This window comes from Gorilla gorilla, chromosome 1 (genome assembly GCF_029281585.2).
Source record: "Gorilla gorilla gorilla isolate KB3781 chromosome 1, NHGRI_mGorGor1-v2.1_pri, whole genome shotgun sequence".
NCBI lineage: Eukaryota > Metazoa > Chordata > Mammalia > Primates > Hominidae > Gorilla > Gorilla gorilla.
The window spans coordinates 146,558,301-146,577,142 of NC_073224.2; the positions used below are offsets into that span (position 1 = coordinate 146,558,301).

Genomic DNA, 18,842 nt, shown 5'->3' on the forward strand with positions numbered 1-18,842 from the left:
TTATGCAGGTGAGCCCTAAACTTAGAGGCAGGGAAAGATCTGACTACAGAAGAGAAGATGATATAATGACAAAAGCAAGCTTTGATCATAGACAGGAAGGGGTCACAAGCCCATAAATACAGGCCATCACTGGAAGCCAAAAAAGGGAAGAAAACATTCTCCCTCACAACCTCAATAAAGAGCCAACCCTGCTGATACTTTGATTTAGGCCTAATGAAACTGATTTTTGGACTTCTCATCTCCAGGACTATAAAAGAATAAATCTGTGTTGTTTTAAGTCACTAAGTTTGTGGTAATTTGTTACAGTGGCAACAAGAAACTAAAATATTCACAAAAATGATGAATGAAAAAAAGTGTATTATGTATGATTACATTTACATAAAATAAAAAACAGGCAAAACTAATCTATGATTTTAGAAGTCAGGATAGTAACTTTCAGCAAGAAAGAAGATAGTGTTAAGATGGGGCAAGAGGAGGGCTTCTGGGGTACACATAATGCTCTGTGTTTTGATCTGAAGACTAGTATGTGAGTTTGCTTAATTTGTGAAAACCTTTATTTGTGTACTGTTTTGTGTGTGTGTGTGGTATATGCAGTTTTAAAAACTGATGCCTTTTAAACACTTATTAACCTGATAATCTGCTGAAAAAGATATATAACATATATTCAAGGGGATGGAAAAATACTGAACAATAATTTTATTTCTCAAGAACGCTGAAGATTTTGTTTCTCTCTTCAAAAGATTTAAAAAATTTTAACTGGCAAAACATAATAGTGACTCTTAAATGTTAAAAAAAAAAAAAAAAGAAAAAACCTAAAAATAAAATATTGCATAAGTAAGCTTTGTTATGCCTCGATCTTAGGACTGTAAATTATAAAAACACAAGTAAAACCACATTTTTTGAAATAACAGTAAACAAAAACAAAAGGCAGGTACTACATACCAAATGACCAAAATGTCTTTTGGGCCTAAGATTCTTGAAAATAGTAAAAATGGTAATAATAGAAATCTCTCTATAGAACATTAAATATAAAAACCATTTATAAAACACATCACAATTTTATTGCTTGAAGAATACAGCATATGAAATCACAAGAATGTCAAAACGAAAAGTCACTAGGCTTCAAATGTATAATACATTATCAGATGCAGTAAAATATTAATTAACCTGAACTCTGCATCAGAAAAAAAAAAAAAGGTGTGGAAAATATCTAAGTTGTTTACTTAAGAAACAGATATACTTAAAATAGAAAGTATAAGGATGTTACAGTACAAATTAGAAAAGCCAACACGTATTAACTTATTGTTCTAGACTAGACTACCTTTGGTACTTAAACTTTTTAAAAAACAATTTCTTTTATCTCATCCAAATGCACTTCATGGGTATGACATCCATGAAGTAACTTCAACTTAAAACATTCAGCAAAATTAACCTTTTCACTTCATGGGGGAAGTATATTTAATAAATGTATAACAATATTTCCCTTTTACTAAAACTGCAAAATATGATCATTAAGAAACCTAACAGTTATAAAACTTTACTTACTTAGCTCTCCAATTAAAATTGGAATCCTGGGAGCCACAATCTATTTTTGGGCTTGGTGAATACATAAGTTTAAAAGATTTGGCAACTGACATAGGAATTTAATTACTTAATACTATCTTCAGTGACTTTTCCTTTCTGTTTCCAAAATATAGACACTATGCCATTTCTTCAACATCCTGGATTCCTATAATCACTACCATACTTTATTTATTAGAACCAAATTAAAGCTTCTCTAACAAGCAGGTAGAAACTATTTATGTTCCATATACGGCTGATCAGTTATAACACAACTTATGTTTCATATAGGGCTGATCAGTTAATTCATATAGGGCTGATCACTTGTAACATAACTTCTTAAGCAAAACTAATCTTTTTTTTAAAGCTATCACTCAATTATGATGGAGACAATAATGTCATCTCAAAAGGTAATGTTGGACTCTAGGCCATCTAGTTGGGAAAATGTAAAAGTAATTCTAAAAACAATAAGTAAACTATAACTACAAGTTAAATTAAAAATCCCTCTCTCATAGCAAGCATGCTCATTAACTTTCATTTCTTTCCCCCAGCAAAGGTTTGAATATTCATAAACCTCAGTTAAACTAAGAGAACCAATGCAATTGTTTCAAAAGTACCACCTATATATTTGAATAATATGAGTATGGATGGACTAGGTAAGTAATACTATCAACAATTACTGAATTGGAGTGAAAGAGTAAAAATCATGACAGACTTCCAAACTGGGCAGTCTTTGAAATGTCATAGTGGAGCTCAAAATGAATTATGCTGTAATAAAACTATAGTTTTTACCTCTACACAAAACAGAAACAAAATAAAAAAACATAACCACCAAATTTATACAAATACTATTAAACATACTCCTTCCTAGTTTTTGAATGTCTTGAAGTTTTTCTAAACAAGTATATTGATCTGAGCATATATATGTATTGCCTATATATGTACTCATTTTAAAAGACAAATTCAGATACTACAGAACTGAACTCTTTCACCAACCCAATCCAACGTCTACTGATTCACACAGCACCCCCCCCTTAATAATTTAAAATTCACAAGTTTTAGTTTAGTTAAAAGGGCAGAGGAAATGCAAATGCAGATTTAGAGCTTTGTAGAAATTTCACTGTATTTTTATAAACTTGAAGTTATCTGTAACACTGTTTATTGATCAAATGAAGGACTCGCTGCTATCTAAAATTTCATAAACACCATTAAAAATTCAAAATTGATATTATACTGAACCTTAAATTTTCAATAGTTCAAAGAGACAGTTTTCACATGTATAACACACAATAGATGAAACTTAATAGCAGACATCCCTAGAATACCAATGACAAGTCCACCAAGATGCATACAAAATTACAGATAAGCATTTCTTTCACTGTTTTTGTTGTGCAGGGAAAAACATTTATAGAAGAAATAGAAACTCAGCTGGTGAATTTCAGATATCATCATCATCTTCTTCATCCTGAGAAGATCCCGCCTGATTAGATGCACTGGCTGAGGCAGCAGCAAGCTGGGCTTGTTGGGCAGCTTGCTGCATTTGAAGCCATTCCTGTTGGGCCAATTCTGCTTGTTGCTGTCTAGCCTAAACACCCAAAACATAAAAAAAAATGACAATTTTTTACAAACCCACAATATATACACTTTGGTTAAATGTAGATTAGGCCAATTTCAGACAGTTTATTATCATACTTGGATACTGTCCAAGTACTATGTAATTGTCACACATCTGGAGAACATAAACTCTATAGGTAAATATAATTAGAGATTGCTTTTTTCTAACCACACAGGTCTAAGAAATTTCTCAAACTTGGATCTCTTATAAATGGCCCTGTTTTATTTCACGTAATTTATGACCTTTGATTCAACTGAAGAAGTTGAAAAAGTTGAACCAATATTGTGAAAAACCCACAATATTCCCTCTGGCTCTTTCCCTCTTCCTTTCATTTCACTTGACTCTTCTGTACCCTCATATTACAACTTTGATACAAACATTTTTCAATCTAAAATTTATTTATGTGGTTTAAAAGTTCTCTAGTATAGTACCTCTACCTCATAGAAAAGAAGTACTGTACATGTACGCAGTAGCTACCCCGTTATTTCTTTCTGAGTTTCTATTACAATTCCCTAACCTACTATATGCCTATCTCTCTGTGTCCCTCATTCCCTCTCTGTAAGTACACACATTTGCATATACACACATACAAATATACATATCCTTCCCGTATACACACTAGTAAAAAGATACTACTTAAAATCCATTCATCTGATATATCCTCTATTAAAAACAACCACAGGATTTAAGAAACCAGGATGCATACATTATTAATTACCTATGAAACAGCTAAGGCTCCTTCACAATTTAATTTCATGTTTGCAGAAAAACCACACCAAGAAGGGAAAAAATGAACCTGTTCTTAAAAAGGTCTTACAATTTCCCATTAGACTCTGCCAAAACAATCCTTTTCTCCTTCTCTGTCTGTTCTTGGAATTGTTCTTTAAGTCCAACTCATACCCTCCCCTTTATGCATAGCTAATTCCTAGTCATCATTTGAAATGCAAATCAGTTAGTCTTTCTTGACCTTTCCAGGCCATATTTTATGCTCTATTTAATATACCATAATTCCCTATGCATTCCCATATCCATCCACTTTGTTCTAGAATTATCTAAGTTTATATCCTTTTTTTCCACCACACTTGAGAATAGAGATTGTTTCCATATTCTTTGTTGCATTCCTAACATAAAGGCCCTCAGTATTTTCTGAATGAACATGCTACAGGAAAACAGTGATGCCCAGCATAACCAGTAACATTTAAGATTTTACCATGTACAATCCTCACTCTTCTGAATAATCTGTCATGACTTTATTATCCAAACATTTCTAGATATAAATTCTAATCAGGTCATTATTTCATTTTTTTAAAAAAAATCATTTGTTATCAATCAAATCCAAATTTCCTAGCCTAGAGTTCAAGGTCTTCCAAATTAGTGTCTACCCCAACCTCTCTATAGTCTTTTTTTGTAACATGTACTTTGTGCTTCAAAAAAGCCTAGAACACAAAATGTTTCCCAAATATACACCATACTTCCTCATCTTTGCTACCTTTACTCATGCTGACACTCATCCTATGTGAAATTTCCTGCCACTTACTGAAATTCTACCCTTCCTTCAAGTCAAACTGAAATACTATTTTCTCCTCCTGGTATCAGTCAGTGTATAATCAAGAGATAGATGTCACATGAGTTACTGGAATGGAAAAAATTTAATACAAAGAATTGTTAAACAAGTATAAAGTTGTTATTAGGGAGCTGAAAAGGCAGGAAGAGAACATGAAGATGTCATGAAAGTAGCAGCTACAGGAAGCAGCCACCAACCCTAAAACTGAGGGAATAAAGGAAAATGCTGGAATTTTTAAAATTTAGAAGCTTAAGAAACCACTTCATGGAACTGAAACTCAGATCTCAGAAGAATGGGCATAGATAAGCTAGTACTAATATATCTGCACTTGGAGGAGGGCCCCAAGGGTTGGGATCCACACCGCCAGAGTCGGGGGATGGGGTGCAGGTTCAGGCTGGTGGTGTATTAGAGAAAATGCAAACCGGGTTCAGTCTCTGCTACAGGAAAACTGATGCAACCAGGGTGAAGAAGTGTTGCTGGGTTGTTCAAAGGAACTGAAAGACAAGAGAAAGTAAGAGAAAACCCTTTCTCTTCCTCCATCCATGCAATCTCCCACGATAGTCCCATACTGGCAATAGAGTCTAACGGAGAGTCAGCTAGCAAAGAAACATGTGGCTTGCAGAGTACTAGGTCCAGTCACAAAGCAGAGCATAGAAAGGTGGGTCTGGAGCTAAGATAATTGCTTACTAGTTGGCATACTCCTGTACCCCCAAAATTTGATGTAATGTTTCCATACTTGGGATTTCTTTCTCTTTCCTTCTTCTCTCTTTCTTTCTATTTTTGTAGAGAGAGGGTCTCACTATATTGCCCAGGTTGGTCTCAAACTCCTGGGCTCAAGTGATTCTCCCACCTGGGCCTCCTAAAGTGCTATGATTACAGGTGTGAGCCACTATGCCCAGCCAGAATCTCTTTCTCATAAGTGGTCAGCCTCATATTATAGTTATCTTCCTCGTCCAAGTAGTCAGTCTCATAATGATATATTCTTCATTTTTTTTTATATCTATAGTACCACATATGTCTTGCATACAGTAGGGACATGTTAATTGAATTCTGACTTGAAATTTGTTGACTGAAGGGCAGGAGTAGGGTGGTGCTGGCGTAGGTGGCAGTAGTGAAGTGGAAGAAAAGCTATTACCTTGGGGGAAAGCTATCCAAGTAACCATAGTATCAGAGACTAATAAAGGAAGAGGTCTACATTAAATGTTATTTTTAAAAAAACAGATGAGTAAGAATTGAAAGAAAAAAATTACTGAATTTGGTGATTAAATGCCTCTGTGGTAGGATAGAAGTTAAATTTGAGGAATAAGTGATTGTACATTTTCAAAAAATGGTAGCACTGATCATTATTTATTTATTTATTTATTTTAGAGATGGGGTCTTGCAATGTTGTCCAGACTAAAGTGCAGTGGCTATTTACAGGCATAGTTGTTATGCACTGCAACCTTGAACTCCTAGCCTCAAGGGATTGTCCTGCCTCCATCTCCCAAGTAACTGGGACTACAGGAAGGTGCCACCTTGCTTGGTGGGTATCACAGATCATTATAGCAAAAGATGAAAGGGTTTGGGGGATACAAGGAAATGCAGAAGACCCGTATATGGTTAAAGGCAAAGAGGAAGAAATAAGTAAGGAAAAGAGTATAGATATTAGAAAAAACAAGGATAAGACAACTTTTACAGTAAACAAAAACTTTATTTTGCTTAGGAAATGAGAAACCATCCATTCTCCCTAATAATGACTGCCATCCATTTTTGTAAAGAAATAGGAAAAATAGTTGATTCTAACACAATAGCATATTTACTTTTACGGCAGGAATACCCAGAGTTCAAAACCAACTAACAGAGCTTCGCTAAAAACATTTTAAGGCCGGGCGCGGTGGCTCATGCCTGTAATCCCAGCGCCGTGGGAGACCAAGGTGGGCAGATCGCCTGAGGTTGGGAGTTTGAGACTAGCCTGGCCAGCAGGATGCAACCCTGTTTCTACTAAAAATACAAAAATTAGCCAGGCATGGTGGTGCATGCCTGTAATCCCAGCTACTTGGGAAGCTGAGGCAGGAGAATCGCTTGAACCCGGGAGGCGGAGGTTGCAATGAGCCGAGATAGCACCACTGCACTCCAGCCTGGGCAACAGAGCAAGACTCCACCCCAAAAAAAAAAAAAAAAATTATAAGAGTTCATAAGAAAATTGCATGGCAAATCAAATATGTACATTCAACCAACATAAGCATACCTATATTTTGTGGTCTAATCAACTACAAATTGGTATAATTTTGTGACATGGAAAAAATTCAAATAATTTCAAGTCTCTACAAAGGTTTTACTGCAAAGGTGCTTGATTTGGTAGTTTATTCAATGGTTTGCAAAGTTGTGTACTAGTTACATTTCAAATTTAATTGACTTTTAGGTACCACGGCCCTGTATCAGCGCTGATACTTTTCTCTGAACATAAAAACATTTCTATGCCTTTAAAACTAACTGTTGAGCTGGGCTCGCTGGGCTCACTAGTGCACATCTATAGTCCCAGCTACTCATGAGGCTGAGGCAGGAGGATCCCTTGAGCCCAGGAGTTCTAGGCTGAAGTGTGCCTGATCGAGCCTGTCAATAGCCACTGTGCTCCAGCCTGGGCAACATGGTGAGATCCTGTCTCTTTAAAAAAAAAAAAAGTTGATTGATAAAATTTTATTTGTATTCATTTCCACAAACTGAACATTTTTCAGTGATATTTACTGTAATATATTTTTTTCTCTCTTGCCCCCTACTCAATCCATCCCAAGTATTTTTCTTCTAAAATTAGGGTGTGAAAGACAGGTAAGCAGGCATTTATTTCCTAATTCACTTTTCTTTTGGAGGTTTTCATTATGTTTTAAGATTCTCACTCCCACATATTAAAATGACTCATTTATAATTTAAAGTTAACTTTAATCTTGATGTATTAAAGGTTCCCTCCTTCCAAATATTTGCTGCTAGCTTCAAATGAGGCTGTCATTGTGTTAATACTTAAAGTCTAAAAAATGAAACAAAATGAAAGTGATAAAAAAGATATATTTACTTATCCACTCTTTCATATTTAGAACTTCAGTGCTCTACGGAAGAAGTACTAGGCAACTGCTATAATTTTACCTCTCCGCTGGTCATCCTCACAATAGTAAAGAAATACTAGAGATCTTCATACATAAGTCAGGGTAAGAAACAAGGGAGACAAAAAAGAGGAATAAAAAACAGATAATAGTGATAGAAAGGTAAAGACAGATATAGCAGGTAGTCAATTATTTCTTTATATTTTGCCCTGGCAAGGATAATACATATTCTATTTAAAAGCCCCATAATAAGTTTAAGCATATAAAATGGAGGCTAGAGCATCAGCATGGTATGTTAGAAACAGTACAGGCTTTTGGGTCAAAATACCTAAGTTTAAATATAGACTCCAACACTTCCTAACTTTCTGAACTTACTGTTTTATTTAAGTCAATCTTTCCCACTCAATCTTCCCCAGTAGATTAAGCTCTATAATGACAGGAACCCTGTCTCCTTGTTCACTCTTGTAAGCCTAGCACCTCGCATGATGCTTGGTAAATAGTAATGACTTCAGTAAGTAACTGTAGAACAAATGACAAATAATTTCAAGGAAGTTTTTCCACCTCTGAGTCTATTTTTTAATATGTAAATGAATACAATAAAATTTATATTTCATAAAAACTCTGCCAAGTTTTTATGTATTTAAAGTATCCAGGAGAAAATCTTCTGTCACTAAATGTTCAATTTAGCATTCTCTAGATGGTCTGCAGTATCAATAAATAGCCATTAATGTTTTTAAAACATCAACGCCTCTTCTTTTGTACCTCATATTCATATGAATTATAACATTGCATGTACTCACGCCTGCTTCAAAGGCTTTTCCTCTTTAGTGCCTATGATAGGTTGTTGGGAGGATTAAATGAGATAATGCAGGAAAATTACTTGGCAATGTGATTAACACGTGGTTAGAACTCAATAAATGTAAGTTTTTCTTTTTATCTTGTTTAAATGGTACTTGGTGTCTAGTGACCAACAATACTTAAGACTAAAATGCAGTTTGATGTAAACCAAACTGATGGTTATGGCTGCAGAGAGATCAGCTACAGGACTAACCTGGAAGAGTTTACCTAAAATGATACTTCCCAGTTCTAATGGTTACTACAGCTTCTCTTCTATTCAATCCAAAGCTGCCTTATAATTTCAAATGAGAGGCCAGAACTTAGAAGGGAAAACACAGCATTGCCACCAATTCCCCTCCCTTCTCTTTTTGAAACAGAGAACATTAGTATTTGGTTCTAATCCTTCAGAGTCTAGATATTAGAATTATTACAAGCAAGGAAGAAGACATTTTCTCCCTTTGCTCTACTAGCTTTAAAATATTTTTTAAGATTAAAATGCTTCAAAGTTGTATATTAAAGACCTAATTTAACTACACAGTTGATATTAATCAGATTTTGCTTGTATGTCACACATCATAAAATTTGATATAGTATTTTCTCATCAGCTCATCATTTTAAATCTTAAGAATATTTAGGTATACTTTTCATGCCTTAAAATGGTCATTCTGTCTGAAAAAATATCAAAGTGAAATTTCAATAGGTATTTGGAGTTGTTCTCTTCAGAACAGATTGCTGCAAATATTTACTTTCACATAAACCAGAGTCAAATTGGTCAGCTCTGAACACCAGAATCTATAATCAACTACCTAGAAAAAGGGAATCCTCTGGGTATGTCTGTTAATTTAGGAAGCAATTTCAGTTAGCAAACAGGGTAGGATTCAGAGGAAAATAATTTAAATTACTTACTTTTGCAAATAATTCTTGTTGCTGTCTTAATAACTCTTCTTCAGGAATGCCAAGGTTTTCCAAACGAGAACTGGCCTTTCTTCTTTTTAATGCTACTGTTTTACACTCTTGCAAGACTTCTTTTACTTCACTGATGTAAGAGCCAAATCCCAAACTTTCTAGTGCTACAGAAATAAAAATATTAAAATATGAAAGGGTGATAAAACACAGCTTTCCCCCAACCTGTAGACCATAAAGTTTTTGTGGGCTTTTCTTTGGGGGAGGGGAATGTTTTGCTGTTTTCTAATAATTTTACCTATTTTATAGTTGTACAACAACTGTCTGGACAGCCAAGACAAATATTTTATCAATCTGCTAAATATTAGGTGGCAAATCAGTTAAAACTTAAAGAACCAAGGCACATGCCTTCACTTTTCATTCTGACTAATTTTTAAAAGACCAAAGCATTTCCTGTAGGCAGGGAGGAAAAAAAAGCCCATTATAAGAACATATGGTTTTAGTAAGAAAAAACATTTTGTGTCATTTGACTTAGAAAACGTAGGCTGGTAACACATTCTGTACTAAGTTCCGGTAGGACAGAATAAAAGAACAGAAGTTTTTCTTTTGTCCAATATATCAACAGGAAGCTATTTTTAGCAGATACTCAAACTGCCAAGTTTAAAAAATACTGGTGGAAATAAAAGTCATGAAATTCAGCACTTATAGTCAGCCAACAGGTTTCTCTTGAAAATAAAACTTAACAGGAAAAATAAAAACATACTTAAATGATGTGGCAAAAAAAAACTTAGCTGAAAGACTATAAAGATACAAGAAGCACTAATAAAAATGTTTCTCCCCTTTTCATATTTAGAAAGGAAATTTTATAAGGAAAAAAAAAAAGGGCTAGGCATGGTAGTTCATGCCTGTAATTCCAGTACTTTGGGAGGCCAAGGTGGGAGGATCTCTTTAGTCCAGGAGTTCAAGACCACCGCGGGCAACATGGCAAGACCTCGTCTCTACAAAAAGTAAAAAAATTAGTTGAGTGTGATGGCTCATGCCTATGGTTCTAGCTACTCAGGAGGCTGAGGTAAGAGGATTGCTTAAGTCCAGGAGATTGAGGATGTCACGAGCCATGACTGCATTACTGTACTCCAGCCTGGATGACAGAGCAAGACCCTGTTTCAAAAAAAAAATCACACACCCTAAATACCTTCTGTAATCCAGAAAAGACAAGGCATAAAATTTCCTTTTGGGTCATAGTATTTAAAATTATATTTTATAGTTTTGGTATATTGACTAATGCCCCAAAGGCATATTTTGTATTGTGAACCAGTGATGAAACATAGGTGGCAAAAAACAGTAAATCAATTTAAGTCATCAGTTCTTGAAGTCTTTCAATCATTATGTTGAACCAGACTCCTTTTAGTATACATGCTCTCACTTCTAACTTCAGGGATTTGCTCTTCTGGGAGAATGCCAAAAACACCTTTACAAATCTACATGCCCATGCAAACTGTGGTTTTTAAGACATTTTGAATGATTTACAACTTTAAGTATTTCAAATGTTAAGCTGTTTTCATCAACCTTCTTTAGAAATAATCTGATGCCAAAAAGCATAGTACTGTCCTATTATTAAGTTAACTCACTTCCCCTGACCTCCCTAAAAACTTCAGAAAGGCATCTAAGTTCTGTATATCAAATTCACCAACATGGCCAGGCACGGTGGCTCACGCCTATAATCCCAGCACTTTGGGAGGCCAAGGCGGGCAGATCATGAGGTCAGGAAATCGAGACCATCCTGGCTAACAGGGTGAAACCCCGTCTCTACTAAAAACACAAAAAAATTAGCCGGCGTGGTGGCAGGCGCCTGTAGTCCCAGCTACACGGGAGGCTGAGGCAGGAAGATCGCTTGTGCCCAGGAGTTTGAGGCCACAGTAAACTATGACTGTGGCACTGCACTCCAACCTGGGTGAGAGAGCAAGACCCTGCCCCTTAAAAATTAAAAATGAAGCAATAAATATCATATTGTTATTAGTTTTAGGGTTGTAGGAATCAACAGGTAATTAGTATAAGGCATTTGATAGTGTCTAGCACCTAAGAATCACTTAACCAACTCAGACTATGTATTTCTCATCTGTATTTTTTATTTTAAATTTAAAAGAGTACCCTCATAAGTGTACAGGACCTAAATAAGTGTATAGCTATACAATATCATATTTAAATTCAAGCTGGACAAGCATATTTATAAAATATCAAATTTATAAAATTAACAAATCAACACAATGGAGAGACAACCCTTCAAAATACCATAATTACTATACTAGACATTAAGGATATCCAAGCCAGCCGACCATGGTGGCTCATGCCTGTAATCCCAGCACTCTGGGAGGCCAAGGCACGGGGATTACTTTAAGTCAGGAGTTAGAGACAAGCCTGGCCCACATGGCAACACATTGTCTCTACAAAAAATACAAAAACTAGCCAGGTGTGGTGGCACACGCCTGTGATCCCAGCTACTCAGGAGGCTAAGGCATGAGAATTGCTTGAACCCGGGAGGCAGAGCTTGTAGTGAGCCGAGGTCACACCACTGCACTCCAGCCTGACAGCGTGACTCTGTCTCAAAAAAAAAAAAAAAAAAAGAAAGAAAGAAAATCCAATCCAAGCTATTTTTAACCATGGAGGGCTTGGATTAAGAATTTTTTTTAAATATATAACTACCTTTAAAAACATTTAAGGCTGAGAACACTGCTTTCAAGTAGGTCCAAGGTTAATATTTAATATTATTCAAAGAGTTGCCATATGCAAAAAGTATACTCTCAACAAAATGGTTGAAAAGGAGCAGCCATAAATTTAATTTCAAAAATTACATTGACTTTAATTTTAAACACATTGGGCTAACAGATATCAATAACTGGACATAATACCTTCTAAATAGAGAGATATTTTACATTATTTGCTATCATGTATTAGTTATCATTCCCATTTCACACAAAGAGAGTATTAAAGGATAAAGGAAATGGCTCCCAAGCAGGGCCACCATTTACATACAGTTAGGTAGGTTGTTCAGTACACAACATACTAGAGGGCCATTCTTATTGTAAATACCATAAATTCGTATGTTTACTGTGATACTTTTTCTGGCAGACAGTAGTAATGCTTTTTAAGGAAGGAGTGCCTTTTTCTAATTTGTACAGAGACCTTATGGACTATTGATGGCCCTATTTCTAAGGATCTCATCTTTCCAAAACAGAAAAATATTTTTTTTTAAATTTGTGAGTAAAATTAACACACATCACTGTCTGTCACCCTATGCCATGTATCTCAAAACTACAACCAGAAAAGTCCATGGTGTACATTAGGGGAAAAAATACTTTGCACATTTTTCAGCTTAAAAGACAGATGTTAATAAGACAGCTATTAAAAAAACAAAAAAGAAGTAAAAATTTCTTTGAAGCAACAATAATCTTCATATAGGCTTATCTTATTTTACAAAGTGATGTACTCCTGAAAGGTTGTCATAACATGAATTTATGTGAATCACTTTATACTTCATATGCATAAAACATGTTTTTCATTTTTAAAATTATGTGATATACAGTACCTTTTAAATACTATATAAATCAGCATTCTCTAATTTCTCCATTTTCTTTTGTTTGTGGGAAGGAAGCAACTAATGTATTTCACATAAAATACATTAAGAGGATGTAGGCCAAAGTGACTTCTTGGCTCATTAGCCTGGCAAAGGTTTCTGAAACCCCTTAAGAACCATGTCCTCCATGGTATCACTACTGGAAATCTTGGACAACAATGAGAGACTAATGGCAGAGAAGGAATTGAGTATCATTTATCTTAATATCCTTAGTAGTACCTAGCATGATGCTAGGTAGTATTCAATAAGTAGTAGTATTCTTATACTACTTACTTACAATCTAGTAGTAGTAGTATTCTTATACTACTTACTTACAATCTTATACTAATTACTTACAAATCTTATAGATTGGTAGTATTCAATAAGTAATTGTGGGGTGGCAGAAGGAAAAAACAGAAACAAAAAATATATTAATTTAAAGAAAAGTATTAATAAAATCCTAACTTGAAAAGCATTTGATTATGTTATAAATGTTGCAGTGCAAATTAGATGTGTCCCTTCGGAAAAAATATCTGTATAAACAATTATTTACTACTTACGTCCACTTTCCAACAGAGACTGGTTTAGGCTTTAGAGCAAAGGTTCTCAAACTGTGGTCCATGGACTTATGCCAAAACTGCTCCTAATGGTTAACATTAGTTAAGTATGGAAATTCAAAGCATTTAAGTACCTTCATTGCAATTTGACAAAATAATTTTATGTCTATTGAATCGAATAGTAAAAAATTGAGTGTTGGTCTTTCCCTCATCTTTTCCAGTGATCTATTTTCATGTTATCTTACAAAGGTACTAGTGTGAGAAGGACAAGAATTTTTTAAAAATTCCTTCAACGTAAGACAGCTTGGAGCAACTCAACGGCTGAAGACGCAAACTCTCAGATACTCTTTCAAACTTTTACTACTTTCAGTTACAATTCTCATAAATGTGAGGGGAGATATTTCATGTAAGGTTCTCAACCGCTGACTAATTCTCAAAATTACAAGTAATACCTGAAATCAAGTATTATTTGTACATAAATAAGAAAACCTTAGTTAAAAGATTTCCCTAAGGTTAAAGAATTCTCAGTGCAGAACTTACAGCTGACTCTCAATGTCAATTCTTTCTATAAGGCAACAGAACATGTTAGAACTCATTCAAGAATACGTGTTCACAAAAAACTGCAACAAAATAGGAACACCTTTTTATAGCTTAGAACTCCCTCTATTCATGTATCTATGGTCTTCAATACCAAGTCTACTTTCTTAAACTCAAAATAAGCAAAACAGAAAAAAAAATTTTTTTAAATAAGTTATTTCATAGATATACTGGTGATAAAATTAGTTCAACTTTAACTTGCATTTTACAGAACTATCTCAGAATGCTTAATTTGCTCAGACAAGATAAAGCAAGGTGAGAAATGAAGAAGTGAAATGTCCTGAAGCAAAGTCTAATGCATTAAACTTATCACTAAAAACCCAAACTTCAACATGTGAGAATCATATCACTTTAAAATGTACATTACTTATTCCATTTGGATATATTCTACATTCCTAATCAATGCTGACAGAAAAGTATAAAAATGTCCTATTATGATTAGTGTATAGGCACACACTTCAAACACCTAAATAAAACATATAAACCTTAAGAATTTCTTTAAAAATGTAATCTCTCAAAACAAAACTTCTTTGGAATAATTAAGCAATATGAGATTATAAATGTATAAAGTCTACAACCCCAACTAGGGAGAATTCTTGGGCGAAAATGTAGATTCTTATCCACTTTTAAGAATAGCATAATACAAGAAAAAAAGGTAAATTTTTAAATTTAAGGTAACACGTCAATACATGATTTTTAAAAACAAATCATCTTCATTACACAATGGAAATGCTTTTTCACTATAGCTTTCTGACTCACACATTAAACTGAATTTAGCATATTCCAAAGTTGAATTATTTAGCATACTGCTTGCTACAGCTGCACTTCTATTCCATCATGTCAATCAGAAATCTAAATATATCCTAGAAAAGAATCAACTCTCCCCAAGAAGACAGACTGTAATGTGTTATTAGGTTTTTGGAACGATCCCCACTTCTGTAGTGTAAACAAATGTTTAGGCAGACCCCGTTGAAATCTTTTGCAATTTTCATTAGAAAGGCAATGTTGATAAAGGTTCTTTTTCCTTTTTATGAGTTGTAAAAAGAAATTATAGCTATCTGTGCTGGATAATCTTGTGAAAGACTTATGACAGCAATCACACATACAATGTAAAAATAAATACACAAGGGAAAAAATAGACAACTTGGCTTTCATTTTACTTGCTAGAGTATTCAGCACACCAAACAAGTAGAAAAAAAAAAAACTAGTACTAGTTTTAAGAATCAAATATGCTTTTTCCTAGGGATTTTTCTCCTTATGTACTGAAATGGCAGGATATATTTTAAAACTACTTTCAAGACGTCATAAAGGATTAAAAATGAATCATTTAATCCTTTTGTCAATACTGACAGTAAAATATTGGATATGGTCAATATAAGCAGATGTGTTCTCTACTTCAGTACAACAGGAAAGTCACATTTTAAAAAGTTAAATTATAAAATTTAAGTGATAGACAACCACCTGCCTATCAAAATGATTAAAATTAATCATTTTTCCCTGATTTCACAAGCAATCAATAATTTTAATTAGATTATTACGAAAGGCAAGTTCTCACCTCAAATTGAGTACAACTCTTTCACAAGAGTACATGTAAAAATATCGCAAAAGGTACGTTCCCGAAACATTATGAATAGTAAATATGTTTCTCCTCTCTGAAACCACCAGAATACAGTCCCCCAAATCCGTATTACGGGACCAAATCCTTTCCAGGATAAAAGAAACTGTTGAAGTTTTCAGAAGTGCTGTTCCATAAAAGCCTAAGTGTATACATTCAAATAGGAATGACAGCAGGAAAGGACGGGGAAATTTTCCGTTAAAAAAAAAACTTGCATAAACTTTCAATCAAAGATTTCAAAACTTATCTCCACAGAACAGAACAAAGCAAACGACATAAAAGCAAACGAAAAGAAAAAAACGAAAATTTAAAGTTCACCCTATTCTTACAGAATGGAACAGGAGTTCTTTGGTAACTCATTCATGAACGTACCATCAAACCATTTTTAGAGCAGAAAACATACACCTTTTATTCAACAACGATAAACTTGACAACGTTGAACACGTTGTATGTTAAGAATTTTTTAACTCATGTGTTCAGAAAATAAATCTTTTCCTCTACATTGGTGAAAGGTCAGGTGGGGAAGGGGGTGCTCTGTCTCCTCCCATGCTTGAAGTTCCTCCGTCTGAATTTTAACTTTCCAAAGGAGAACTTCTGCGTTCCTTAATTATTATCTAAGTTCAACTTCAGGCAAGTAATTCTTGTTGCTTCGGCTTACCTGGCTGTAAGGTGAGATCACTCTTATTCTTTACGTTTTGGGGACGTTGACCTAAATGTTTGCACTCCTTACATGTATTCGCTGGATGAAAAGTACTGCAAAAATGCTACAAAGGGATTGTTTTTAAAGCACCGGCTGCCTACATGCCAGTCTGGCTTTTTCATTAAGTTACTTACCAGGGAAGAGGAATGGAGGCTTTGACACGAAAGGGTCACGCGATTAGCAGACTGCTACCCTAGAACCTCATTCAAACCAGTTCTCACACACGGCTTACCTTGTATGACATGCTCTGGTGAGATGGTCTTCTTTTCCGATTTGTTACAAATCTCATTGGCTTCAGAAGATATAAGGTGAATGAATTCAGTGCAGCAGTTCACCACCAGCTCTCGAGCATCGTTGGCCACCCGGACATTAGGAAGAGTCTCTTTGATCATTTTATTGATAGCAGCTCTGGGGATAGTGAGATCATCATCGTTGCCAGACGAGGAAGCCATAGTACCTTCCTGTTTCTCGCGCCCCGGCTTTTAAAAACTCCCCAGTTCTGGTCCACTACTCCACCGAGATTTCTCAAAAAGTCGCCCTCGGAGAGTGATCCCGGGGAGTGCTTTGCGAAGAGGGTGCAGAAAATGAACGGAGGAGCAGCTGGCTTGAGGGCTGGGAACACTCGCGTGTGTGAGGGATTTAGGATGAGTTTGGGAAGAAAGTGGGGGCCTGAGGATTCTAGAGAGCACAGCCCAGGCTGAGGAGGGGAAAGCGCGGTGGTCCGGAAATTTGAGCGGCTGGGGAACCACCTTCGTGTCTCCTCAGAGGGGCGGGCGCTGTCGCCTAACTGGTCCCCAACGGCGTCGGAGCAGAGGCAAGATCCAGGGGCACTGGCCTCGCCGCGGTACCGGGCGGGTACCCAGCGGGCTCGGCTCTATAGAGCCCGAGGCCCCGCTGCCGCTGCCGCCGCCGCCAGCAGCCGTTGCCGCCGCCTCGGCCAAACCATCCTTCAGACACCCGCGCCGCCGCCTCACAACATGTCCGCCGCTGCCGCTGCCGCTGCTGGAACGGCGACGGCCGCCTGGGAACTAATATGGACAGAGCCAGGCACAGTGGGAGTCGCAGTGGCTGCCGCCGTGGCCGCGTAGCCCGAACGCAGATCGTGGAAGCCGAAGTCGCGGCAACGGTGGTCCCTCCAGATGCCAGGGAAGGTTTGCAGGAAGCCGCTCCCGACACCCTTTGCGCCACCGGAAGCCTCGTTCCCTCAGATTTCCCCCTCTCTCCCGGACCGACTTCCGGGTGTGGCTGCCGCCCTTCCCCCACCCACGCCGGCGGGAGCCGCCCGTTCGCGCTGCCAGCAGCTTCCGCCTGCTGCGGTCCTGGCAAGCACCTCGGGATCCCATTCCTTCACAGGGGCCCTAGCCAGGCAAGCGCGCGCTTCACTGTACCGGAGAGCTCCAAGCACGCTCTTGGTCTGGGGCCCGGACGCTACATCTGGGAAGGGGTGGGTGGCTGGGTAGATAGACGAGGAAGGATCGTCTCTACCCTCTCTCAAGTAGCTGAGGCCTCCGAAACCTTCCCTAGCTGGATTTGGGGACAGAGGAGCGCTGGTATTGATAAAATAACTCTCTTTGCTATTCCTTTAGGAGCCCAAATGAGGATTGAAAGTGAGAAGAATGGGACCTGGGCTTGGGAGTGGGAGGTGGGGAAAGCAGAACCCCGTGTGCCTGTTTCTGCGTCGTCTGGAGAAAAAGCTTTTCAAGATGTCTGATAGACCTTATTCGGTTCAAAGCTCTCTAAAGTCCTCCACCTTTTTTTTTTTTTAAACTTCATGGAAAATGAAACATTTCAGGGAAGTTACTTGCCTAGAGGCAACTAAGTCGCCTAATGGCTAAGTAGGAAAGTAGAAGTCAGTTCCAACATAGTGGAAATGGAGTGGAAATGCATGGCATACAATGAGCTATATTAGAAGGTTCCCATTTAGACAGTTTTCATGTTGTATTCCATGTTGGCTTCTACAGGGGAAAAAAAATGTTAGAGCATCTTAAGCAACTGTTTTTGCTTTTTTCCATAGTGGCTAGTAATATCAACAGGTGTCAAGGTCTAAACAGAAATTGCATTAAAAAAAAAAGTGTGTCAGCCGGGCGTTGTGACTCATCATACCTGTAAACCCAACACTTTGGGAGGCTGAGGCAGGGGGATCACATGAGCCCAGGAGTTCAAGACCCGCCTGGGCAACATAGTGAGACCCGTCCCTACAAAAAAAAAAA

At 36.7% G+C, this 18,842-nt stretch overlaps 1 protein-coding gene across 1 annotated transcript; it reads right to left on the bottom strand.

The window, feature by feature from the left end:
* Positions 1-1,038: 1,038 nt before the first annotated feature.
* Positions 1,039-17,828, bottom strand: DR1 (down-regulator of transcription 1). The gene is made up of 3 exons (XM_004026149.5): positions 16,865-17,828; positions 9,557-9,720; positions 1,039-3,145 (listed from the first exon to the last, which is right to left on the bottom strand). The coding sequence occupies exons 1-3, from the start codon at positions 17,082-17,084 to the stop codon at positions 2,999-3,001; spliced, it is 531 nt and encodes a 176-aa protein (XP_004026198.1). The 5' UTR covers positions 17,085-17,828; the 3' UTR covers positions 1,039-2,998.
* Positions 17,829-18,842: the final 1,014 nt, after the last annotated feature.